This window comes from Maylandia zebra, linkage group LG11 (assembly GCF_041146795.1).
Source record: "Maylandia zebra isolate NMK-2024a linkage group LG11, Mzebra_GT3a, whole genome shotgun sequence".
Taxonomy (NCBI): domain Eukaryota; kingdom Metazoa; phylum Chordata; class Actinopteri; order Cichliformes; family Cichlidae; genus Maylandia; species Maylandia zebra.
In genome coordinates this window covers 25,403,180-25,429,618 of record NC_135177.1, presented here as the reverse complement: position 1 = coordinate 25,429,618, position 26,439 = coordinate 25,403,180, and the positions used below count along the sequence as shown (strand labels likewise).

The 26,439-nt window shown below is 41.8% G+C and overlaps 1 protein-coding gene across 5 annotated transcripts in view; it reads right to left on the bottom strand.

The window, feature by feature from the left end:
• The window catches only part of grik5 (glutamate receptor, ionotropic, kainate 5), a 123,035-nt gene that overhangs the window by 28,490 nt on the left and 68,106 nt on the right, over positions 1-26,439 (bottom strand). For all 5 annotated transcript variants that reach the window (XR_013100849.1, XM_076890093.1, XM_004550893.4 and 2 more), the window contains exons 5-15: positions 26,005-26,169; positions 22,314-22,411; positions 21,835-22,000; positions 14,261-14,439; positions 13,464-13,517; positions 12,520-12,678; positions 11,985-12,137; positions 8,638-8,742; positions 5,936-6,043; positions 1,256-1,459; positions 195-308 (exon numbers count right to left, since the gene is read on the bottom strand). Coding sequence is in view for 4 of the 5 variants with exons in the window: in XM_076890093.1 (XP_076746208.1) it covers positions 195-308; positions 1,256-1,459; positions 5,936-6,043; positions 8,638-8,742; positions 11,985-12,137; positions 12,520-12,678; positions 13,464-13,517; positions 14,261-14,439; positions 21,835-22,000; positions 22,314-22,411; positions 26,005-26,169 (1,505 nt within the window). In the remaining variant the exon portion in view is untranslated. The remainder of the gene's footprint in view (positions 1-194; positions 309-1,255; positions 1,460-5,935; positions 6,044-8,637; positions 8,743-11,984; positions 12,138-12,519; positions 12,679-13,463; positions 13,518-14,260; positions 14,440-21,834; positions 22,001-22,313; positions 22,412-26,004; positions 26,170-26,439) is intronic.

Here is a 26,439-nt window from a genome sequence, read left to right as displayed (position 1 = left end):
GCAGGATACTGCAGACATACAATCATCAGCTTCGAAGATAAGATTCCTTAAGCTTCATTTTAACAAGTGCAAGTTGTCGTTCTCTGTATGACCCAGTTGGCAATAAAGCAGTGAAGGTAAAAGAAATAAAATCCAGCACAAGATCTGTAGCGAGTATCAGCCAGTGTGTGCACAGGCCTAGATAACACCCTCACCAGTTGAACTCTGTACAAGATGCTGATCCCCAGGGTCATGAACGGCTTAGAAAAGTCGATAACTTTCTCTCTTTCTGATGTGATGGTGAAACCTGCCACGGCCAGGTCTGCTTTCTGGAAGATTTGTGAAGATAGATTTGTGGAAAGAGAGCGAGAGAGAAAGTGAATGAGAGGCAAGAAAAAAACAACAACAAATGGTCAGGTAGGAGTGCAAAATAGACGGACTAATGTAGCACTCTTCTTGTTCAAAATGTTTATTTGAATGATGAAAAATTAAAAGTTTGACTATGCACTTGAAAATACATTTGCAGAAACATACAGAAGTGCACTCTGCCTCACACCCATTACCCACCATAAAAATGAGGCTAATTGCGAGTAAGCACTGGGTGACTGGTCTTTCCACCTGTATAAAACCTTGCAGGTCTCTGGTTGCACTGCCTCCTCTCCATCTCTTCCATTAAAAGCTAATTGATGAACATGGACCGCTAATTAGAGCTGAGTGATCAGGCAGTGGGGAGGGCAGGGAGAGAGGAAGCGTGGAGAGCTGGGGGAGCACCAGTGTGGCATGCCCCACATGGGGACCACAGCCTGGTAATTGAAGTATACCGTATGGTAATTAAGCAGAGAGGGGCTCTCATTAGCCTGCCTCAACCAGAGTGTCTATCAGAGGCACACTAGGCCTGGACAGAAAGAAATGGGGAGGGGGGGGGGGGGGGTGTTACAGAGAGGAAAGATGGTGCAGACGATTTTTAGGCTATGTTACCACTCTCTTTTGGGGAATTATCAAGTCAGCTTTTGTCCTAGATAAGAGTCTTACTCCCCTCTGAGGGCAATTTGAAACATGGGTAGTTACAGCAGAGTTGTGGTTTGGGGCTACAGAGCAAGTGTGAGTGTGTGTGTCTGGTGTGGCAGTGTGTGCATACATAGTTGTCTGTTCATTATACGCCTCCTTTTGTAGGGAAACTGCTTAGAATATTAGTGCATGTTTCTGTGTTTCTGGAGTGTGCATGTGTCTGTGTTTGTGTGTGTGTAACACTTGGAGAGGGAGTGAGAGTACTCACCCTGTTGATTAGCTCTCCAACCATGCCAGTCCAAGAGCCGTTGGGCTCTGGGGCCCCATACAGGCCATCATCCACCAGCTTGATCTTGAAGGAGAATTTCAAGATGTCTGCCAGTTCCCTCAGCATGTCAACACAGAAGCCCTCATACTGGTCATTTCCCTGGAAGTCTTGGTAGTTGTCTTTACGCATCACATATGGGTTCTCCTGAACATGAGGGACACATGACGAGGTCTCAGTCCAAAACTATAAATATCTGCTTGATCAGAGATTATTTGCTAGATTAAAGCAATGGCTTGAAAGTTTGGGGGAATATGCTTATTTGCTCTCTGGCATGAAGACACACAAGAAAGGAAAAAAGTTAGAGTGTTAAGTCAGGATCACTACAGCCAAAGGGAGATTTATATTTCTATCTGCAGGATTTTATGTTTGATGACATAGCTCTGTTGTGGGCCATCCTTCATACACATATGTGGAACGTCAGAGGCCCGCAGAACAGCAGCAAGAACCTCAGCACAAAACAAAGCAGGCATCAAAGAAGAAAGATACAGCGCTGATTATGTCAGATATAGCATGAAAGAAAGAGAGGATTTGCTGAGGATTGGTCTGCAGGCTATAGTAGCTTCAATGGCGTGCCCTGAATGAAATAGCCAATTGGATGTGTAGGAGGGTGTCAGGTGAACAGTAGAGCCAAAGAGGGCCAGCACTGAGATCAGCTGATCTGCCTGGATCAGAGCTGAGTTCACTAAAATAAAAGACAGCTAAGCAAAAGGCCGGAAACACGATGAAACTCGCAATGAGTTTCACCTACAACTCATTCAAAGTTCACTTATATTGAGGTTTATGCAGAAAGATGACCACTGACAACATAATGTTAACTTATCTGCTATTTTGGTGTGACAATAATGGTGACAATGAAGGATCAAGTGAGTAAGCCCACAGTCACTTGGGCCTAGACCATATGGCAACCACCAGATGAGGGAAAATGAGTATTCCCTGATTCTCTTTGGCTCTCGGAGGAGGCGGACGCATCTTTCCCCCTCTCCCTCTCTTATCTTCCCAGCTGCTGCTTCTATGTGTTTGTCTAATCTCGTCTAACTCTAACCCTCAAAGAGTTTCCCAGTCTTGTTCTCTAAAACCTAAAGAATTATGGATTTGATCAACTGGTCCCGTAACGGAATTGACACCCTGCTGGGCTTGGAAGAGCCCGATTGTCCTGCGGAGACATTTGCTGCCGGATACTCGATGGTCGGTTGCGTCGTGTGTCTGGCGACACTCTCGATGGAGGACAATGAACGACATCTACCAATTTGGAACCACAATAACAGAGTTCGGGCTGATTGAAGCTGGCTTGGACCTGCTTGGTCTTGCTTATCAAAGAACAGGAAGTGGCTACAGCTGTTCAAAATCCCATAAGGCTGGCCGACATGATAGACGATTGGCAGGGGTGTGAGTACTCAGACTGAGTTTTGAACGCAATATGGATAAGATCTTGGAGAAGAACAACGGGAATTGAGATAATTGGTGACCAGTAACGGACATTAGACCAACTGTAAAAATTGGATGCAGTTGTTCGCACTAAACTCAAACATTCACCATCTCCACTCATGCAGCCCCCCTGGCGCCAGCTGAAGGCCTGCCAAGGTTGAAGCTGACTGGAACAACAAATTCTTCCCATGATAAAAGGATTGTTGTCAGAACTCTTTGTACCTCCTTCAAGGCCACCTGGGTCCACTGGACACTGTTGACCTTGCTTAGCCGGACGTGGTGACACTTCCTCTCAGCTGAACACGGACAAAACATGTACACTGATACTGATACACCCTCACTATCACCCTCCCTCCCCCGAATCCAACGCCTCCTCCCATGCTTACCCCCCATCCGATGTGGACACCGGATCAGCTGGAGGCGCAATAGAAGATTGCAGCGGTCCCAGATCAGCTGTACACACTGGAATACTCTTCCATGTTGCTTGTCTGTGTTTTATTGTGTTATGGTGTGTTGATACCTGTGGATTCCTGTATTATCCTTTTGTGTTACACATTTCGAGGTTTTTTTTTCCCTTGCTACCTAGCCTGACCTGTCTCCCCAATGTGATGTTTGTGTATTGTATGTACGGTCGGCAAGGTCTGTCATCTCGGTTGTGGGCAACTGCAACTGACAAATAAAGGCTATCTCATCATCTCATCTCATGTCATTTTCAAGTGGTTGCTAGAAGTTGCCAAATCACCAAACCCAGCTCTGGGGGGAAAAACAACTTGCATTCTGCTGCAGTTGTAGTTCGCATGGAAGTGACGGACGTCCTACAAACACAGTACAGCTACTCTCCAAGCTGTAGTGAAACTGAAAAGTGGATGCAAGCTGGAAATGGAGTAAAAGTTGTGCCCTTTGAAACACGCTAACTGCAGTGCTGAGGCAAAACTTATTACTTTGAAGGCAAGCCATCTCTATTTCTGGTTTGTGTCAGGCTTTATCAAGCTGTACTACCGCTTGGTGAGTACAGTACTAGCAAGTATGTGAAAAGCTACAGGCATCCATGGCAACCTGTTAAGAAACAAAGTAATCACTAGAAAGTTTTTGGTGCACCATCTTCTTTGCAACCAATTTCATCCAGCAAAAGCCAGAAACCTACAGGAACTACAGTACAGGCAACCAGTCTGGTAATACAGGTTTCCCTAGCAACCAGTAGTTTTCTCACATCCAGTATGGTGGCGTAATGTGTCCATGATGTCATGTGAGAAACCTCAATACTTATGCTATGCTATTCTGCGCTAACTGGCTTTATATTTACTCCACAGTCACGTATGGTATTGTGTTCTTCGCAACAAGCCAAATAACCATTTTTCCAGCGACATGGGAATGCCAGCACTTTTCTATTAGGGAATTGTTAAGTCTAATTGTTGAATGTTGCCATTGTGTTTCTTAAATTTGTACAGTCTTAGTTTAAGCAGTAGGATCAAAGCCATTCCTTTGATTCTGACCACCTCTCCAGCCACTCTGTGCTGGGGGAGGTTTTATTGTAGATACATCCTATCTGAAAGATCTGTTTCTTTTGATGTAAGCTTCCTGGGTTTATGACCCTTTGGTCAGCAGGAGGTCTCACACACACACACACACACACACACACACACACACACACACACACACACACACACACACACACACACACACACACTGTATACATTTACATACAGTGCCTTGTCTTTGTAACCAAAGGGGGGTTGCAAGGGGAGGTGCTTTGTAAACTATTGTTTGAAGTTTGTCAATAAAAGGCAGCGAGAGGAGGCCACCATTTTGGGGTTCTTTGTCGTGCTGGACACAGACGAGGCCTCCCTTGTGCAAGTAATGGATCGATCGACTGTCTTGTTTTCTTCATGATGAATAAGTCTCTAGAATTAGCGGGGTTTGTGGAAACACAGACCCAACAGGAATCACAGACAATTTTGTAAAAGCCTGAATTTGTGTCTTCAAAGATAACTCTGGCAGTCATTTCAAATTAAAGGCACTTAAAAGAGAAGACATTTAACATTGTAATCATTTTACTTATCAAAAGGTGCATTAATTAGTTTTTCCTAACTGAAAAGGCTAGAAAGCTTTTTTTAAAGAACAATACACAGATGCATCTTGGGAATTTTAGAGTTGTTGTTCTTGGAGCTTGCCCAGTGCTAAAAGTCAAGATATCTCAGCTTGAGCAGAATCAATTTAGACCATTTTTATCTCCCTCTTGTGAGTCCCCTACAGTTATGGAAGTCCAATACTAAATTGGTTTAAAAGACATAAATTGGATTGTGGAAGATAGCTACAGACATAGGTAAGGGTAGAAAAAACCATTCAGTAACCACTGTCTAGCCACGAAATGGATCGACGCAGAAAAACCAGGGTATCAAGGGAAGGCAGGCGGTGTTCTTGCAGATCTGAGCAGTGCGCCAAATGTATTGACATAAAAAAAAAAAACAACAACAATTGTTTCATAAAGCTTGCATCATGTGTCTAAACCAGCCCAAACCCTCTAACACACAAACAACAGTGAATTTGTCTACATCTTGGGAGAATACAGCAAAATGGCTTTTTCTTTACTGCTAAACATCTTCATATCTGACACAACCCAAGAAACAGAAACAAGATGTTTTCTTTCCCTTTCCTTTCCTTTTTTTGTTCTTTCTTGTTTTGTCCTAAAGCTCGAGCTGCTTCAGATGTTTTCCATGTTTATTTTTAATTTCCCCCATAAACGGCGTAATGTTCGCTGTTATGAAATTTGGCTTCAACAGTTACGCATCATCAACAATCAACAGACTGATTTAGAAAAGGCTAATTAGCTAACACAGTGTGCTATCACAGGATGTTAACAGTATTTTAGGATTCAGTGAATTTGAATCTATCTTTCTGGGTGTTTCTTTCACATCTCTACACCAACCTGTAGATATCAATCATATGTCCAAACCCTACAAGGAGACAGCTTATTGGGTTTGGACATAATCAGTAGACCAGGACTGTAGCAGTCTGGTTTTTAGTTACACATCTCCCTCGGTGATCTGTCAGTTTCTATGACAGTTACAGCGGCGACAGCAAAATTATCAGAAACAGACCACAACACAGCACGAGCTCCGGCACAGCCTGGGAAGCAACAAAAAAACAACTCTGATCTCACTAATGTGGAGCGTCAGAGAGCAGCCGTGACCTTACCAGTATGGTGGTGACAATGAGGGTCTTGTTTGCCAGCGTCTCTGAGACATTAATATCCAGACTGGTGGAGTTCATTGCCAGGGTGTTGTTTGAGTACCAGATACCGATCTAACATGAAGAAGAAGCGTGACAAAAAATAAGCTGTTATTGTTAGATAAATAATATACAGCAGCTGTTTTATTGTTAAAAACACCTTTTGCACGTTTCATGTTTTGGGACTTGGGCTCCGCACTGTTAGATTCTGCATATGCATAACGAGTTAATTGTTCCCCACGGAGCCGTATATGTACTCGCAGTACTATGCACCACTTTGGGAAAAAAAGCTCCTGTTTATAAGCAGAGCAATGAGCTGGGACAAGATGGCAAAGGCGGTAATGAAAGGCATTCATGATCAGAAGTTCCACTGTAATTTTTTTTTTCCCTTACGCACACCTTTTTTAAATTGCATAAATACTGTTCCCATATTTCCATTTTATGGAGACTGTAAAGTCACTTAGGTACATAAGTGTGTGATTATGACCTAACCAATCCGCTGGGTGGAAAAGCAGCTCGCAGAGGCATTTCTTCAGGAGATATTACTGTACATCTTTCAATAGGTCAAAGAAGAGGTAATGACTCCACAGACAGAATCACAGCTTTCCTGTGACACTCTTTATCCTGCCCTGACATTTAAGAGGAGTTTTTTTATCTGTGATCCACCGCTGCCTGCCTGGAGTGTGGGTGCCGCTGTGCAGAGAGAGGGGAGGAGCAGAGTTAAAATGTTCATTACCTCGAGTTAACACTCAACTAAGTAAAAGTCTACCTCTAAGTATATGTAGCAGGTGGCATTTTGTGTTAACATGGAAAACAGCAGGCCAAGTGCAGAGCCCAGGAAGACATTAAGAGGAGGTGAAAAAGAAGTGTTTCCTCCAGCCAATGAACTGCAGCGTAATTCCCCCTCAGTCGGAGGCTGCAGTGGTGTGTATACTTCATTTAGTGAATGCAGGTGGAATGCACTTAGATTTCCACCTGCCCTCACCTTTCCTTCTAGCTTACTCATGTGGACTGCATTGTCACAATAATGTACCAAAATGCTCCTGAACACCTCATTTGCTGCTGGGCCTGCCAACAGTTTGGTAGCATTGTCCAACTAGCCTAAACTAATCTGCTGTGGCCTGTGCTTGACTAGTTCAAGAGATCAAACTCGAAGCATGAGACTTTAAAAAGTTATTTTTATTATTATTACAAATTCAGCAATTAAAAAAAACACTATTGCTCAATTATATTCATTGTCAAGTAAACACAGTGTTTTTCCTGCTACACATTGCTGTGTATCATCCACAATACTCAGTGTTTGCTTTCCAATAACTATATCTACATACTGCCAGTCAAATAAAGTTAAAGCAGGGGCACATTAAATATATGTTTTCACTTTTAGCATTAATTAGTTTGTTCCCATATTCTGGCTTTAAATGCTGATTAGAGTGTGCTGCTAAATGGTGCCTTCACTTGTTCCTGTGATTTAGAGCCACCGTGCCGCCCCTTTGAGCGTGTCTCTGTTCGAGAGGACGGTTGTAGTTTGGTGCACGATGCTTGTCAGTGAATTCTAGTCTCTTTGAAGTTTTGTAATCTGTTGCTGCACCCTGGAGACCGTGCCAATGGTGAACCTGTTTTCTCTGCTCATTGATATTCCTTCTACCACAGTTAAGGCTGCACTTTGTTTAGAAAAACTATTCTGTACTCTTGGTTTGTTTAGAGTAGGAAAGGGAGCACAGAATTCATTTTTTCTTCATTTTAACAAGACAAGTTAGGTAGGTTTTGACACTTCTGTTAAGAGTGTGCTTTTTGTTTTAATTGTTTTAATTGAGTGTCCCCCGAGTTCTCCACATGAGCTGTGCTTTATTTGCATTTCACTGTGAAAACTTAGCTCATTAAAATTGCTAACTTCGGTTCTACTCCTGTCCAACATGGCCGTACTGTGAAGGTACATTTCTGTTGAAAGGGAATGGGAGATGATATTGATTCATGGCCCAGCCTTTAATGTACTCAAACCTATCTGATTGTTAGACTACACCTACACCTCTGATCCATTTCTGTGAAAAAAGATGAGCACAAGATTTTCAAGGAACCATCATTGATCACATTAGTGTAGCTTATTGCAAGCTACAATCCAGCTCAGAGTTCAATTAAGGACAGAGTCCAAATCAAATACGGATTAAAACTAAGCCTAAAGCAAATCCAGTTCTATACGAGACAAAAACAAACACCAGAGCAGAGCTGCACACCTGTCTGCTGTGCACTGAGCTTAAGGCAAATATCAAACACAGATTTTTGCAAACCAATGTCAAGCTATTGTTTGTAAACATAAAAAGAAAATAAATGTGTCGTTTATGACACAGAGGTTTTATATTTTTAGATCAGAAAACAAATAATCGAGCAAATCTTTAGGAAAATAGCTCCCGTGCTTTAACACTCCACATTTGTAATCAGTGAAATGTAGATTTAATTCAAACTGAAACCACTGTTCAAACATGAGCCGCATCTCAGATAAAACGTATATCACAGAGTAAAGATATGGTTGCTATCAGTGGAGTTTGTGATGAAGCTGACCTCGTGTTAAACGCCGCTGCAGGCTTTCTGAAATGAGACAAGTGACCTGTAACTAACCCAGAACTTGAGGGCAATGTGACCTGGCTGCTGCATGATAGCAGGTGACTTCTGACCTCTTTGTGGCCTCCTCTGTGTTTCTCCAGGATCCGCAGGGTGTAGTTGGTCCTCTGACCTTTGCTGTTAAACTCCACTCGCCCTGTCAAACCATCGTACTCCACCTGGCAGGTAGACAGAGAGTGAGGTGAGGAAGTATGACAGAAGCATGAAGGAGAGAAGGAAAGGTAAGAAAAACAGAGAGTGGAGAACACAGAAAACATGAAAAGATGTGGAGAAATAAACTAAGCCAGCATTCTGCATAAAGCAAACATACTTCTTCTCACTAGCGGTCATGGTTAGACAGAAAGTATCACCAGTGATCAGGAGGAAAGAGAGGGAAAAAGACTAAGACAGGCAGAGAAAGCATCTGAGGCTGGACTAGACAAGGATGATCAGTTTTGGATCAACTAGGAGAAACTGACTGACAAGAGGCTCAGGCAGAGCAGCAGAGAGGGTCAAGAGCTCTCTAATAAGACTCAGACCTGCAGCTCACAGCTCAGCTCCCTCTCTTCAAAAGCCAGGTGCTGGCACAGTAAGCGAGAACTATGATGAATGGCGCAGCGCTGAAGATGGAGCACACCATGATGTTGACTAACAAAGACAGATGTCGGGCCGGTGGGGCGGGGGCAGTGAGAGATGAGACTCGAGCTGCCTTGACAACAGGTCGTCGATGAGAGAAACAGACGACCAGAGATGGGAGATGACAAAGAACAACAAAACACAGAGGTTACATGCAACATGAGATGAGGATGATACACATTTCAGCTGTACTCTTCTCATTTATCAATATTTCAGTTAAAAGAAAACTAAACAAAATGACGAGTCATGAATAATTATGAGTCTTTTCTGAACACATGCTGCTAATGCAATCCCTTCTCAAGTGGTAGCATCTTTGCTTTTCTCTGCTTTTAATCACTATGAAGAGGAGAAGCCATCATTTTTATCTGTCTGTTTCTTTTGTGTGTCTTTATGGTAAAATGTGATCTTGATGGTGTAGAAACTGCTGTGGCGTGTCTTTATACTACACCTATGTTTGGAGATTGAATAAGTCTATTTATTGGATTTTTCATTCAGTTTTTTTATATGCTACAAAGTACCAAGTTTTTGTAGCGAGTTTTTGGAGAATTTTGTAATTGTGGGTCTTTACACAAACACAGAGGCTTTTAAATCAAACATTCAATACGTGACTAAAGTGCAGACTTTCAGCTTTAATTCAAGGAGTTTAAATAAGTATTACATTAACATTTTCAGAGGTCCAAAGGTAACTGGATGCTTGACAAGCAGTTTACATTGCCAGATGAGCCGTGTTCCTTTGACAAGTTAAGCAGATAAAAGTGGAGGTTGATTGTAGTTTTTATCCGTTTTCTTGAACTCTCAGTATGAGGTCCAACGAGATGCCAATGCAAGTCAGAGAGGTGATCTGAAAAAGCATCTTTCTTTGGCCATAATTTACATCTAATGTGTGTATGGAAGTGTGTTTGTATTAATGAATGCAAGACCGAGTGTTTGACTACGTGTCTGTATGCTACAACACTCATATTTATCTTTAATTCATGGTTTTTATTCGAACTGTGAAACACTTTGCAATGGTAAAAAGTGCTATAAAATAGCTATTATTGTCATTATTGTTTTTATTACTATCATCATTATTAATAATAGGCCTGAAAGACAGATAAAGTAGATGAGCATATTTTTTCCTTGGTTAAGAAAAGCAACTTCACAACATCAAACCAATCAAGACAACTCTTGAGGAAATAGCCGTGTCATTATCAAAGACAGAATCAAGAGAGACCTTTGTGAGGGTTTACAACAAGCTGCAAACTACTGGTTACACTCAAGAACAACAAGGCAAGATTGGAGAGAAAACATCTGAAAGAGTTTGGTTTGAAAACCATTCTACAGACTGATGAAACATGAAGAACTTGTTTCATCAGTATTGAAGAGAGAAACAGCTCATCATCTGAAGCATACGACATGAGCATGCATGGCTGCCATGGGAACCACATTATTGGTGTTTATCGATAATGTTACTGCAGATAGAAGTAGCAGGATGAATTCTGAAGTGTACAGGGCTACGCTCTCTGCTCAGATTCAGCCTAATGCTGCAAAACTGATTGAACGGTCCTTCACTGCGCAAATGGATAATGACCCGAAGCAAACTGCAAAAGCATCCCAAGAGTTTCCAAGGCAAAGAAATAGGATATTTGTGAGTAGCCAAGTCTCCAAATCTCGTGATCACAGGTCATCAGAGCAGTGTTTCAGTCACTGAAGGTAAAACCAAGTGCAGGGAGCCCCACAAACAAGCAGCAAGTGTAGGTGGCTCCAGATAAACCATGGCAGAGCATCCCGGGAGGGGAAACACAGCATTTGGTGATGTCCATGGGTTCCAGATATCTGGGAGTCAAAGGATTTTCAGCCATGTATTAAAAGCAATTCTCAAATTTGAAATTGTGTTATTTGATCCAATTATTTTTAAGCCTCTGAACAAGGGGAACTGTGTTTGACAGTGTCTGTAATTCCTAAACAATTAATGTGACATTTGTGTTAAGCCCTGTGAATTAAAGCTTAAAGTCTATACTTCAATCGCATTTTAATTGTTTGAATTAAAATCCACTGTGGCGGTGTACAAAGACACAATCACAAGAATTGTGTTATTGTCCAAATACTTATCAAACTAACTGTTTGTTGTTGTTTTTCCCCTGGGAGTCTGTTTTTCTCTGTGTGTGTTCTCCAAATGTAGTCTTGGAGAACTCAGCTCTAGCAGAAAACATCATAAAGGAGGTTTTGAATAATTTGTTCAACACTGTAACCTAGTTACAGGCACAAAATGTGACAGGTGTGTGTCTGAGATCAAAATCCACATCGTGAGCAGCGAGTGGGGTGGATCATTAACGCGCTGATGGGAGCGGCAGATGGTCACAAAATGATATTTCGTTTTTGCTAACCAACATTCCCAAACATTAAGAGTCAGTTTAATTTCACATAAGGAAAATCCTCAATTTTTTATGGCTGGAAACAGCTCATATTTAGTCTTTCCAATAATTAACTGGCTATAAAAATTATGGTAGGTTTATTTCCATCGACTCAGTACTCCAAGTGCGGTAACTGTTTCAAGCTCTAATTGAAGATGTCACCTGAGGCTTTGTAGAATAGCAATTTTAAAACAGTATTTTCTGTGTTTTCTCAAGTTTAACCTACTCTAAAAATAAATGCTAATTGCAGCAACACTAATCTTACTAGCGTTAATAAATAGGAGTCGCAGTTTACTCAAGGATGTTAAGAAAAGCGTGAATGTAAAAAGAAGATTAAACTGATGTTACATCTTGTTTCCTGCTTTGGACATATAGTAAATATGGAGCTTTACCATGCGCAGATAGTTCATAAGACTGGTCCCGTGTTGCCAGATCTGAGGTGAGGTGCAGCTGAGTGGCTTCACTCCAATTTCCTGACTGCGGTTCAGTTCCCTCACTGCCCCCACTACCACGTGCACAGCGTCAAACATCAACGCTGAAGAAAGCTGTGGAAGGTGGAGAGGGGAGGCGGGGGAAAAGTGAGATGGATAGAAACAAGAAGAGAGAAAGAGAAAAAAAGAGTTAACGGGAATTAGAGGTGCAGAGAGGATTGAAAGATTAACAAGGAATGGGGGGGGGGAGAAGGCAGGAAAATAAGAAGAGGAGGGAAAAGATGTAGAGGTTCGAGTAAACCAATGGGGAGGAAACAAAGATGGATACATCAATACCCATTAAATACAAGCAAAAGACTAGCTGGAGTCGTTTAAGTGCTCCATGAATCAGTGTGAGGAATAAAGTAGCTTAATGTTGTGTGGCATATAAACAAAGCATTAAAAATTAGCTCTAATAGCGTGCACGCATGAGTACTCATGGGCTCGAGATACTGACCGCAGGGCCGGGGTACGTTAGGTCACAGCCCTCCCTCCAAGACAGATTGAGGCTCCTGATGAACTCCAAATAGAAGGGATGGGTGGTGTTAAACATGGAGAAGCCGACAATGTTGGACTGCTCATCGACTATGTCATCCAGTCTCAGCAGGGGGAAGTCCTACAGAGGAAGAGGAGGAGGAGGAGTGGGGAGGGTGTTTGCAGGAAAAAGAGAAAATTGAGGTGTGTGACAGGGTGATGTTGACAGGCTATCAAATCTTAGCACAGAAGAAAAATACTGTGCAATAGAAGAGGGTGGTAAAGAAAAAAAGAGGCTACGGGGAGTGACAGCATCTAATCTCTGATGGAGAGCTAGAAGAAAGGCGGAGACTGAGATACAAGGAAAATAGAGGTTAATGGAACAGAGTTTTCTTTTTTTTTTTCAAAGTAATATGCATACAAGTACATCTAAAAGCACAGGACCACATCCCGCACAGAGGGCAGAGAGAGGAAAGTGAAAAAATAAAAATCAGACGCGCAACATAAAATGGTACATTTATTCAAACGCTTGAAAAGGAGGGGAGCATATCAAGGAGAAGGATGAAAACACCGCAAGCTTCGGGAAGGTGGCGGGTGGCAGAAGAAAAAGGGCACATCACATCTGTCATCACCTCCACCCCAGACCCCCACTTTATTTTCTCTTTTCCTCCCACCATCCTCCTCTGCACATCCACATCTTCATACAGTAATTCGTTTTTCAAATGTCTCCCTCTTCTTTCTTCTTCGCCTCTCTCTTTTTTTCCCTCACCTCTCTGTACTTCCACCTATTGAGTACTTTCTTCCTGTTAACACCTTTGCTGGCTCATAAAGGGACAGAAAGAGGAGGAAAAGCAGGAGAGAGGAAGGAGGAAAAATGAAGGAAGAGAGGACAGAAGAAGGGAAGGGGAACAATTTGCGTACTCTTACCATTGTGGTGAGGATGTACTTATAAAATGCTGATGTCATCCCAAGCTCTGACGCCTGCGAGACAAAAAGAGAGAGGGAGAGGAAATAAGATCAAACAAGTGGAGAATGCGGAAACGGTAGAATAATGGAGGATATGGACGGATTGATAAAGGCAAAGAGGGGGCAAAGGAGGAGAGCTACTGGACAGGCAGAGAGGAAAGGAAGCAGTCGGGGTACAAAAGGGGAGAGGGTGTGAGGGAGAAAAGTGGGGAGGGGGTGGAGAGAGCATACGTTAATCACAGTTTTACATCATCAGGCTAACACTAGGACATTTCGCTGAGGGCGGGCAGCGGCTCAAATATACCCAGTAAAAACATCCCATACACATTCAAGCCATGACTCACTGTGCTGGCTATCGGCGTTACAAGCCGTACCATGAATCAGAACAAGCTTGGGTAACATCTGCACCACATCCCAGCAAAAGATGTTCTTTTGTCAAATACTTTCATAAGAATGTAAGTGATCGTTGCTGGCAGACACGCATAAATATTGTTCCCTATGCAGCTCTGGAGGGCAGAGAAGGTAAAAATAGATGTTAATTCAGTAACAACAACAAATGTGTAGCCTGTGGAGCTCCGAGCGAGTTGTTTTATTATTTTACAGATGGTGAGCTCCGCATGCCCTTCATGTGGGTACATAAAAGAGAGATATACGCGAACCCCCTTGAGACATACTGCTTGCACTGTATGCAAGAGTAGCTTCGACTCCTGAAAATGTGTAGGTGGCTCTGGGGAACGTATTGACGTTTGCGAACTCACCTTCTTGAGGATGAGATAGGAGACGGAAGCGTTGGCGTCAATGATGATCGTGGCCACTTTGTCGTCACGGATCTCCTTCAGCAGAGGCGTAGGGTCCAGGTTGTCATCTAGCATCCTGACTGACAGGGTCTCCCGGGAGATGAGAAAGCGGCGAACCAGTTCCTCCAATCTCAGCAGGCCTGAGGGAGAACGAAAACAGGGACGAGGCGCGCATCAGTGTCTGTATCAGTAGATACGACTCGTGTTTTTCAAAACGTAACCAATGCAGGACATTTGAAAATCTGATTTATCCTGGAATGGTCATATATTAGTGTCTCGTTGCAAAGCATGATTGATGGGTTGTCTAAATCCCCAGGAAATGAAATATCATTTAATATGAAGTCTGCCGCGTGTTCCCATTAACCATATCTCTCACTAGGACTTTTTTTTTTTATCTATTGTAATTCCGACAAAAAAGATTTTTCTTATCAGCTCTGCCTTGTTTGTTTGTTTCCCTCTTAGTTAACAACCTACTTGACATACGGCATTTTACAGAAATATGGAGAAGAATTATGCGGAAAACAAGTGATTTGTTTTCGATGCTGATAAGTGCCACCGTGCTCTCGCGACACCTCAACTGTGACTCAAAGGTTGCATTTATTTTCCAATAAATCTATGACTCCAGATGAATCTGTCAGCTCAGGGTACGTCTGTTTACACCCAGGGATGTTCGGGACAATTGTTATGCAGAGGTTATTCCATCAATCCGGACGTGCATAAAAGATGCAGATATGCATTTTAACAAGTTATGGGGATTTGTGTTATTTTTCACCTCTATCTTCACTACATGTAGTTAGATTTTATATTTACGGTGTTGTGAAAAAAAATCTTGAATCAGCCCTCGTTTCTTTATGCTTTGCTTCCAAGGAGATAGACTATCTTGTAATCTGCTAACATGGTTTTCTTCAATAATTCTCCTGAAAGTCCTTTGAAGTTTTTCTTTGGACATTGGCTGCTTTGTCACTCGTTTTCAGTCTAGTCCTTGTATCTGGGAGCTTTCACATGAATGTTTTTTGTTACTTAACACACACCTATGAACCATTCAAACCATTCAAAAGACTTCTAACTCATGTCCAGATTAACAGACTCAACTTTTTGGGATTAGCAAAAACTAATCTTAAATTGTATCTTTAGGCACTTTGTTGGCAGCCTGACACAACAGCATAGAAAATCGTTCCCATTTGTCAGGTAAACCTATGAAACATGGCAAAGATAACATAGTTTGACAGGCATAAAATTGTATTTTTGTACCAACAGGTTGATTCTTAATGTCAGCATGGTGTGCAGTGTGTCCTCAAGAAAGATAAAGGAAGTGGAGGACTAAAAAAACATCTCAAGCTGATGAACAGTACCAGAGAGTCATATTGTTAAGAAATTTAAAAAAAAAATCCATCAAAGATCTGAACCAAGACCTGAGAGATGAAGCTGATCCATCCACTGTTCACTGAAGCCTCGTCAGAAATGCCGTCAGTGGACGGGTGGCTGTCAAGAAGCCATACTTAAAAAGGTTAAACAAGGCTGAGGTACAACAAATTACTCAGGAATGGACTGAATATCAGTGATAACAGGTCTTGTGGAGTGATTAATCCAAATTTGAATTTTTACCCATACCCAGACAGAAAAACACACAATGGCACGCTATCAGTCATCGACTGGCCTCCCCAGAGCCCACACCTCAACATTACTGAAGCAGTGTGAGATCAGCTTGGAAGAGAGAAGAATAAAAGGTAGCCAACATCCAAAGAAGAACTTTGCATGTCCTCCAAGAAGCCTGGAGAATTATTCCTGAAGACTACTGAAAGAAATCATAAGCTTGAAAGTGGTCACACTAAATATTAACTTTAAGCTCTCTAGAATTGCACAAACTCAATTTTGCCTCATAGACTTTACATTATCATGTACTTGCAAAGATATATGTGCAACATACATATGCATATACTCCTGAGAACAGAGGGAAAACAAACCTTCCCATTGAACTTTTAGGTGACTTAGGGGTAGGGTAGCTCAATAAGGTCAAAAGATACAACCCAAAGAGGACATAAATGAATAGGCTGGTTCTCGGGATGTATATGAGCAACATATGAATACATATGTTTGAGCAAATCTCTGCACCTATTTCCCATTTTCCTAGCAACATTAAGTAATGAGGGGTGACTCAAGACTTCTGCACAGTACTGTATGTTTTCCTCGATAATATTTTAACAAAACTGATAAATATTGATAAAGACCATAAATGGATTGATGCATTTAAATGCATCATACTACTGCAACCAGAAAAGAAATGCAGTTATCTGTATATAAATCTATATCGAAAGGATGCAAAACCGAAAGCCATTTGTGCAGTCTATGTTTCTGCAGCAGGAGGACATAACATAACTCATACACACACACACACACACACACACACAACTTGGTTCTTGTGAGTCTGCCTCAATGGAAATTTATTTCTGTTCAAAGCCCTAATATTCCCAGACAGGTTTTAGGTATCCTCCAAAATTGATGGACGCCATCAACCAATCAACATGACAAATTTCCGAACATTTTATTAATAGAATAATAAATTCAGAAGGTCGTGCAGCCTCAGCAGAGTTATGTGCTCTTTGAGTGCTTTGTAATGCACTTTGCCTGCGTTGTCTCATCCTTCAGTTAATGCTTTTCGGATCTCTGCGTAATGTACACTATGCACTTTGAGTACAACAGCATGTGCTCGAAAAATGGAAAATCTTACACTCCAATAGCAAAACTGGACATGCAATAATCATGAAAACCTATGGCAAAAAAAATAAAAGAAGATGGGCAGAAAGAGAAGCTGAAAGACTGGAATAAAGTACTTAAAACACTTCAAGCAAATTCCTCTTGAATATGAGTCCAACCAATGTCAAGACTCACTTGACAACATGGGTGGAATAAGCCTTTACTAGAAACTCAGCTCTGATGCCTCCTAATTGTAATTCCATAGTAAAGAACCCCTAGCTATGTAAATAAATGGTGGGGCAGGCATCTGTGGGACAAAGGGAAGGGAAGAGAAAGGAGCAGAGGAGGGAAGAGGTAGCACACAGAGCCCTTCAGCAGGAGAAAGCCTCTGTAAGCAGTGGGGTAATCACTGAACCAGGCCAAAACTTTAATTAGTTTGAGGAAGGAGGGGGAAGAAGAAAAAAAAATCAATGCACTTTACAGCTTCCTCTACTCCCCTCTCTCACTTTCCCTCGTTCACATATTCTCTCGCGCAGAGAAGCTCTAACCTCTCTATCTCTCCTGTCTTAGCCCTGTGCTCTAGTTACTTCTCTCTGTCTTTATCCATCTTGCTCCAACACTGCCACCGTCTTCTGCTCCTTGTGCTCAGTGCTCGCTGTCCATAACCTCATCCATCTCATGAAAACTGCATAATGGAATTAGGCTCAGATAGCAAGTACTGACCCAGGCACAGCGAGAGAAGGATTCATCGGAAATGACCCAAAAATCTCTGACTCATTTAACAGAATATCTGGCTAAAAGACGGATAAATTAGATTAAAGCCATTAGGACGCTGTTGCAAAACTGACCCGATTCTAAATACACGCCTTAATTAGGATCTGCATCTATGGTGGGTGTAAGCAAAATGTGTGACTTTGCGCATTACTTACTTTGCTGCCAAAAAAAATAAATAAAAAATAAAAGACAGAATTCACTTTACACTGGTGTAAACATGATGAATAAAACAAGTGGGCTGAGCGGTAAACATTGTCTGATGTTTAACCTCTGCAGCGCCACAGCAGAGCCGCCGCACACAAAAGCACACGCTGACATTCATACAAGTAACCCAAAACCCACTGCCTGTGTGCAGACACACACACACACACACACACACACACAGTCCTGCGCTGCCGCACATGTACAGACAAAGTGAACCAAACACTCAGAAAAATGACATCAAACACACACAAACAGTGTCACATACACACCCACACAGTTGTTCAGAGTGTGGAACAAGCCTGTTGAGTGGCAGTTAGCACCTATTCGGCAGCCATGGCAACCAGCTCCACGGCGATAGATAGCGCAGCCAAGTGGGTCAGAGTCTGTGAGTGCGATAACCTTGTAAAGATCACCTTCAAGCCAAATATGTTACACAAAAATGCACTCTTCAGTTCCTCCACCAATAAAAGCTGTGCATTTTGACCCACACGGTAACTATCAGGCGATCTGCCGCCTCTAATTATTATGAGAGAAAAAGCCCGGTAAAAGACAAGGCTCTTATCTACCCATTCAACAGATGATCGAAACTGAAAAAGGTGTCTGATGCCATTTCAAAGCTCTCTTGGTTCAATGAAATGACAAGTCCACAAGGAATTCAGCTTACTTTCAGGAAACCAGGGGACCGCTGGCTAACTGCTGGAAAGATAATGAAAGCATCTCAGTGATTGAATCAATTTTTCATAATGTCAGAGCTTTTTGTTTGTCAAAACTACCCTTTTAACACTGCCGAGGGATGTGTTCAGACTTCAGTGGTCCCACTAATTCTTTATGTAAGTGCCCTTCTGTTCTTGGACGGTTTCGCGTGGCTGGTGTGAGGAGTCAAAAGCTGCAAAACAAATTATACCAACTCGTTTTTGCAGAGAAGTGGACAAAAAGTTTGGTGGAAAAATTAGGATTTGCAGAGAGTGTAGGCATATTCTGTCATGTATTTAATAGGGGTGGAATGATTCAATTTATACACTGATCTCTGAGCCACATTTTTGCATCATATCCATAGACTGCATATAAAAGAAGGACAAAGACACAGTGATGACAACCATCCCGTTAGTGAAGTCTCGAGTATTTCTGCTGTCACCATCTTGGTGTTTTGGAAGCAGACACGACAAGCAGGGCGTGGATCTCTCGTGCAGTAGTGACTTGTCACTCACAATGTAAGCCCGCCCCAAAGCATTTTCTGAATCACCCTCCTTTGTGACTCTAATGAAGACCATAATTTATAACCTGATCATTGTGCTGTAATAAATGAGATTAGAAACTGGAGAAAGAGCTCATTGAATTGTATCAAGTTGGGCTCCCGTTTGCCTTCAGAGCTGCCTTCATTCTTCATGGCACAGATTCAACAAGGTGCTGGAAACATTTCTCAGAGATTTTTATCCATATTAACATCATGACATCACACAGTTGCTGCTGATTTGTCAGCTGCACATCCATGATGTGAATCTCCCGTTCCACTACATGCCAGTAGGTGCTCTATCGGACTGAAGTCTCATGACTGTGGAGGCCATTTGACTGCAGTCATGCTGAAGAAACCAGTTGTTTCCAGTTTTGGTGAGCCCATGCAAAGTTTCCTGTTCTTACCTGATAGGAGTGACATCCAATGTGGTCTTCTGCTGCTGGAGATTCAATGTTTCATGCCTTTCAGAGATGCTCTTCTGCATACCTTCCTCTCCGTGACCTCTGACATCAACAGGCATCTTCGCCCAGTACTGCTGTTCACTGGATATTTTCTCTTTTTTCAGATCATTCTCTGTAAACGCTGGAGATGACTGTGTAAGAAGACTCAAGTAGATTCTGATGCTCAGTTTGATCTCCAGCAGGACATCTTGACCATCTTTACATGTCTAAATGCACTGAGGTGCTCCCATGTGATTGGCTGAATAGATAATTACACTAACAATCGTTTAACCTTCCTGCCTTCTTGGGACCTTTTTGTGCCACTGCTATGTGTTAAATGGCTGCCATTTCCACTGTGTTCAGTGGAATATAACCAAACTTGCCACAGGATAGTTTTTACCTGTCAATGTTAATATTCCAGTGTGAATTCCTTAAATCAGCCTAAAATGGCTGAGCAGCAGAAATCCCCACACCCATCACCCTGGGGACCATTTTCTGCCCATTGACTTCCATTATAAACGCTATTTTTCAACCCCAAATTATCATCATATGATTTTATTTTTTCTTCTTTTCTTGGATGTCAATGAAGACTCAGGGCCTTGAAGTTTTAATTTTTAAATTGCAAAAAAAATGCAAAAAAAACAATGGCAGGTCAAAATGTATGTTGGTGCCAATCTTTGGTCCATCTAAAGGCCTACTTATAATGACAATCACATATTACTTCAACTGGTTTTTTGTGGAAATATTTAGTTTCGTTTTTTGGTTTTTGGGGCTTATAACACAGGGCGCTCATGTAATAACACTGGGATTTGAAGGGTTAAAACAACGAAAATATAATTAAAACTTTACATGAATATTTCAGGGAGAAGTAGTTTTACAAGGTTGGCTAATTTAAAGTGGAATAAAATATGGATATATGGTCTTTTTATGGCGTGGCTGAGAATGGTCCCTAGGGTGATGGGTGTGAGTTTTTTAAAGGATGGCAGGAGGGTTAACAGGTGTAGTTAATAAAGTGCCTGCTAAGTTTATAGTATACAGCTCATATCCAGGAGGAGGACATTTTATCATGTTTGTATGAGTTATATATTAACAAAACTAACAGACTGAGTTTATGTTCTTATGATCTTTAAACATTTAGGCTTCTACCAGACTGCCACAGAACCTCCACACGGCTAACTAGCACAAACAACATAAGAACAGGACACGTGAGCCTTTTCTCAACCACTATTACCCATCATATATTTACAAACATGCTGTTTATACCAATAAGAAAACAACAGCTTCCTAAACCTTCAGTTTACTATAATGATGAAGCGATTCCTCCTCTTCTCTGCCACAACTGTCACTTATTCCTCCCGAGGTGTCTCTGTCACATAATCCTTCTGTTTTGTCTGCGTTTACATTCTTGCACTGAGCTGCTGCACTTAACTTTTTATGTCTACAGCAACGGGAAGGTTATCAGAAAAAGGGAAAACAGAAAAGCAAGAGACCGCGGGGGTTTCTTTTGTTATTTTTTTTAACCATTACACCTCTACTATTTAAAAAAAAAGTGTTTGTATCACAAAGTGTTTGAATACCACAATACTATTATTAATACTAGTCATCATCCTGCCAAGCGCTTTAATTCCTTAGGCTCTGGTTTGGGGAGTGCATTATAAATCAATAACACACTCTTTCAAAATGAAAATAAATAGGGCGAGTGGCTAAGCCCTGAATCCCCTGTGATGTTAAAGCTCTCTGAGTGCCGGGCAAAGTTAAATCAAATGTCCCCTAAGTTCCTCCAATACTGGAAAGCATTTTAAACAAGAATATTTATTATACTGGTTTGGCCTAACAACCCTCTGAGGTGGATAAGAGACAGTGTGCAAGAGCATGAGTAATAATTGGGAGGGCTGCAGCATGAGCCATGTTCTGAACTCTGACAACAGACAGAACTTCATGACCAGACTGTCAAAAATGAATGTCCAGCAGTGCCAAACAGTCATATCCGCCCAAACAGTGTAACAGTGAATCTGCCAACACTCCCACAGAGCAATTTGCACATACACACAAACATACACATACAGTACGTGAGGTAATCGGGCACGCAGCGACACAGCCGATGCATTTACACCCACCTAAATACAAACACAGCCACGCAGTCACACATAATAAACTGTTTAACTATACAACACGCAGCATGTACTTACACTCAGCCTTGGCGCAGACCAGGCTGGCTGAGGGGTAGCTGAATGAGCGCAAGATGGCTCCAATGGCCAGGCTCAGGTCCTCGTTGCTAGGGTACAGAGTAACAGACGCAAAGCGCAGGTACGGCAGGCGAGGAGTTTCCTCGGGTCCAATTTTTACATGAGGAATCTGATGAGAGGAGAGGAAACTAATAAGAAAGGCAAGAAAACACAGATCTGTGGTGATTAAGGATGATTCATTTGAGTAGCTAGAGGCTGAGAACGGAGATGAGAAAGGTGGGAAGGGCAGAAAACGGAGGGACCTACGCCAAAAAATGCATTTAATAAAAAGAAGTAAGAAAGCAGCACGAAGTAGTGGGTGAAGCTTAATTATATCAGAAGGAACAGAACAAGCAAGTCAACATTCATCAGACCTACATGAGCAGCAATGGTAGCAAACAGGACGGGAAAAGCTATGAGACATGTTTATCTTCCACGCTCACCTCCTTCTCCCCACATATGTGACTAACAGTAGAGCCAGAGGCGGGGCTGGAGGCGGGACCTATCACAGAGACAACGCCTTTGGGTAGAATCTGACACACTGAAAGGGAACAAAACAAAAAAGGAGATAAACAGTGAATAAGCAGACATACACCTTTTCTTCTGGTTTGTTTTGAAGGCAGTGCTGCGTTAGCATACTGAAGGGGCTGCAGTCAGGGGGAAAAGCGTGGAAATTTAAATGCAACCAAGAACTCAGAGGACGCATTACCGTTTCAGTTTAACCACTCGTTGTATTGTTGCAGCACAATCTGCCTCATTATAATCTGATTTATTTTTGAGGGAAATCCTCCAAGGACTACAACAGGGCAGCCCACAGGATGCCTGCTGCTATTATTCACTTGTTTAGATAGTCATTTTTAACGGCTTTAATGATTTTCAAGACAACTCTAGTGTACCCCTGGAATCAGAACAATACTAACAGACTGGTGGTCGGCTTCGATGAACAAACGCCAGTCTGCATTTTAATCCTGTTTGGAGGAGGACATTAGTGTGGGAGAAACAGCTTTACACATTTGTCTATTACATTAAGTATTCATGAAATTATCTGACGATTAACTCAAAGAGTTCTATGCTCAGGAATGGCTCAAGCAAACACTATTTCTGCAGTACAATCAAGCATACTGCTGGTTTCACTACTTCAAACCCCAACAGATGTCTTCACTATAACTGTGTATTTAGTGTATAATTCACATTCCTTTGACATATTGAATTTCAGTATCCATGTTTACATTTATATTGTCTATCGTGTGTGTGTTTCCTGTTACAGTTTTCTATCTACAATACACTAACTAGGTTCATATACATAAAACGTAAAGGGAAAAAAACAGTTTCACTTATGGACAGACCTGGAAGTATTACTGATCATAATTATCATCTGAATTCCCACCTAACAAAGACAAAAATAACTGAACTGGTTTAAAATCTGTTGAAATGTAAGGAAAATTTCCACTCTAGCTTCTCTACAGCTCACACAATCGTTTCGATAAAGAATATGAACATACACAATCTGAAGCGTTCTGGCTTTTATTGTTTACCAATCATGTCTGAGTAAGCGTAGAGGACAAAAGATTGCCGCAAAGCAATCTTAAAGCCATCAACTATCATTTGGGGATTCTTTAACGTTCTTTAACGTTCCATTAAAAGCCACTTTCTGCTGCTTCCTTATTCACACATGGGGTCATCACAGCAGGTAGCTGCGCATCCTTGATTTGGCAGATTTTTACACCAGATGACTCTCCTGATACAACTCCCAAGGGATTTTTCTCTCCTCCCAAGATGAAACCATGGACCTTTCACCGTAAACCACTACACTATGGGATACAGCATTAGGAAAAAAATGACCACCACATATAAAAAGGAAGTCTCAAACTATCCGCTATCCTCACAGCGGGAATGGCAATCATTCCCTGAGACTACATAGGCAGACTAGCTGATGAGTTCCCAGAATGAGCCCAGATATCAAAGCAAAAGTGTAAAAAAAAGTTGCTATTTTATGCCTGCACATAAACCCCATAAAACATTAAAGTGGCGAGTGACCCACAAGAACAGTTGGCACAGCCATAAATAAAAACATGGCAGAAGAGAGTAAATGTGTTGCGGACACTAAAAAAAAGAAACGAATTTAATAAATATCAACTTTCTCGCTAACATTTAATTTCTAGTGTGGTATACACTTGTAACATTTACTTTGCATCCATACAAAGTTACCATGGTTAGTTGGAAGAGTTATTTATTAGCCGTAACCTTGACAACACCTCAGCCAAGGTAGTTATTTTCTTGGAATCATGTATTTAAAAAATTGTTTTTATAAAAATGACTGCATCTTATTTTAGCTTCTATTTGGTTTTCACATGCTGAGTTAAAAGCACATGAAGTCAAAGAACAGCTTGAGAATGGTTGTGTAATATATATAATTTCCTGGGAGCACATAAATGCAGGGTTCGCTAATCTGTTCGAGGTTTAAATGTCATTTTGAACATATAGCTCAATATATGGGAAACAAAGCCGAGATTTAGACTTATTTCCTAAACATTCCCTTTATAATCAAAACTTTGTGCTGAGCAGTGACCGTGACAGACAATGGTTAACGCCACAGGACATTTGGAGCTCTGCAGTTATTAAGTCAGCAAAGCTTTTTGACTTTTATGCACTCAACGATCCCGCCCTGTAACTTTACGTGGTGTGCTGCTTTGTGGCTCAGTTGCTGTGGTTCCTAAACATTTCCACTTTGCAACAGCTGATCCTGGAATATTTAGTGGGAAGAAATTTCCTAAATTGACTATTTGCAAAGGTAGCATCTTTACAATACCACATTTAGAACAATGCATTCTTTCACAAATGTTTGTAAAGGCAGAATACATGGTTAGGGCTTGATTTTATACACCTGTGGCAAAAAAACCCCACCTAAATTCAAAGATTAACAGGTTTAGCCCAATGCTTGTGTCCATATTGTGTAAGCAACACTGGGAATGCTATCCACTGAGAGGCTAAAAAATACCTACTGACAGATTTTTGTACTCTCTCTCTTAATCCCTGCTAAGCTCTTTTTTAATGACAATGTTTTTGTGAATCCATCTAAAAATTATTCACAGACACATCAAAAATGCCTGATGACTAAACTGTGATTATTTTCCTTTACTGTGTATTAGCTTGTTGTATTAATTGATTCCAATGTGCGAGCTTACAGTATATGCTCATATTGTGCCTGTGTGTGAATGTGCATAAGCGTCTGCAGAGAGGGTTTGTGTGTGCATGCATGTGTAAAGGCCTGTGTGGGTTGAGTGTGTGCATGCGCGCCTCAGTTGTAGCCGTAAGATGACGAGCTCTCTGATCCAGAGACCAAAAAATGCTTTGAGCAAACAAGCCTGTCAGAGTCTCCTGCCCATTGGTCAAGGACACACACATACACACACCCCTGCAACTCAAGCATGCACATATGTACACAACCCTTCTCAAGCACACACAGACATTTTGCCAGTAGCTTGTGGCAGGGTCGCTGACCGATTAGAATAGGAGCAGGGTTTCTATCTCTTCAGTGGTTGGATTCAGCAGTGCTTCCTTCTGTCTTTGCACACTCTCTATATCAATACAATTTTCATGAAACAGCCTCTCTGCTGCGTTCTGTTTGCCTGTCCTGCTGATCTGTATTAGTATTTGATGATTTGTTTTCATCATGGTCTGCACAGCACACAGCGCCAGCTGTTACTGGAGGGCACAGGTCCACTGTTTTTAATGAGACAGTCTTAGTGGCCCATTACTGGTCTCCAATGACATGTAAACTAATCAGCAAAATCCCTTACTGGCTCCTAATCGCATGAAAGTGCTGGTGTTTTATCACCCTATGTATCATTTGAGGTTTTTGTTTTTAAAGAGGCAGCTTTTGAGAAAATGCAATCTTATGTATTTATAACTCTATAACAGCACATTTCTGAAGTGTTTTAGAATTAAAGTACTGCAATATTGCTGCTCCTGGTTCTTCTCTCTATTTGTCACTATTACTGTTAATATTAAAGACTACCAATAAAACCTTCTTGTATCCCCAGCTTTCACTCTCTGTGGGGCATTATGTCCCAGTGGACAATAGTGTTTGCTGGAATGTGATTCTGCCACAGTGGTCATTCTCACACCACTCACTGGTGTCTGTAGTGTCGTACTGGGAGTCTTTTTGCAGCTCATATATGTCCACCTCCACGCGGGCTCGAGCTGGACCCTCCATCACGCTGTTGATGTTCTCCCTGGCCAGGGCCAGCGCCAGCCGCTCCCCACGCCCACACACAGACTGGTCATCCAGGATTGCAGCTAGAGAGGGAGAGATAGGTGAAGTAGAGGAGAGGATGGATGGATGGATGAAGATGGAGGGCAGTGGAGAGTGGGAGAGTGAGTAGTGAGGAGGTGAGGAGAAAGCTAAAAACATAACAAGGCGTAAAGCTGGAAGACGAGTTAACAATATTATCCATCCTCATGTAAATGTGGGAATGTGCAGTGGGTGGACAAGTGGGGCTGATAAAGGGATCACAGCCACCGACTGCCAAAGGAATGAGGTACTCGTCCTCGTTCAGATTAGTATGT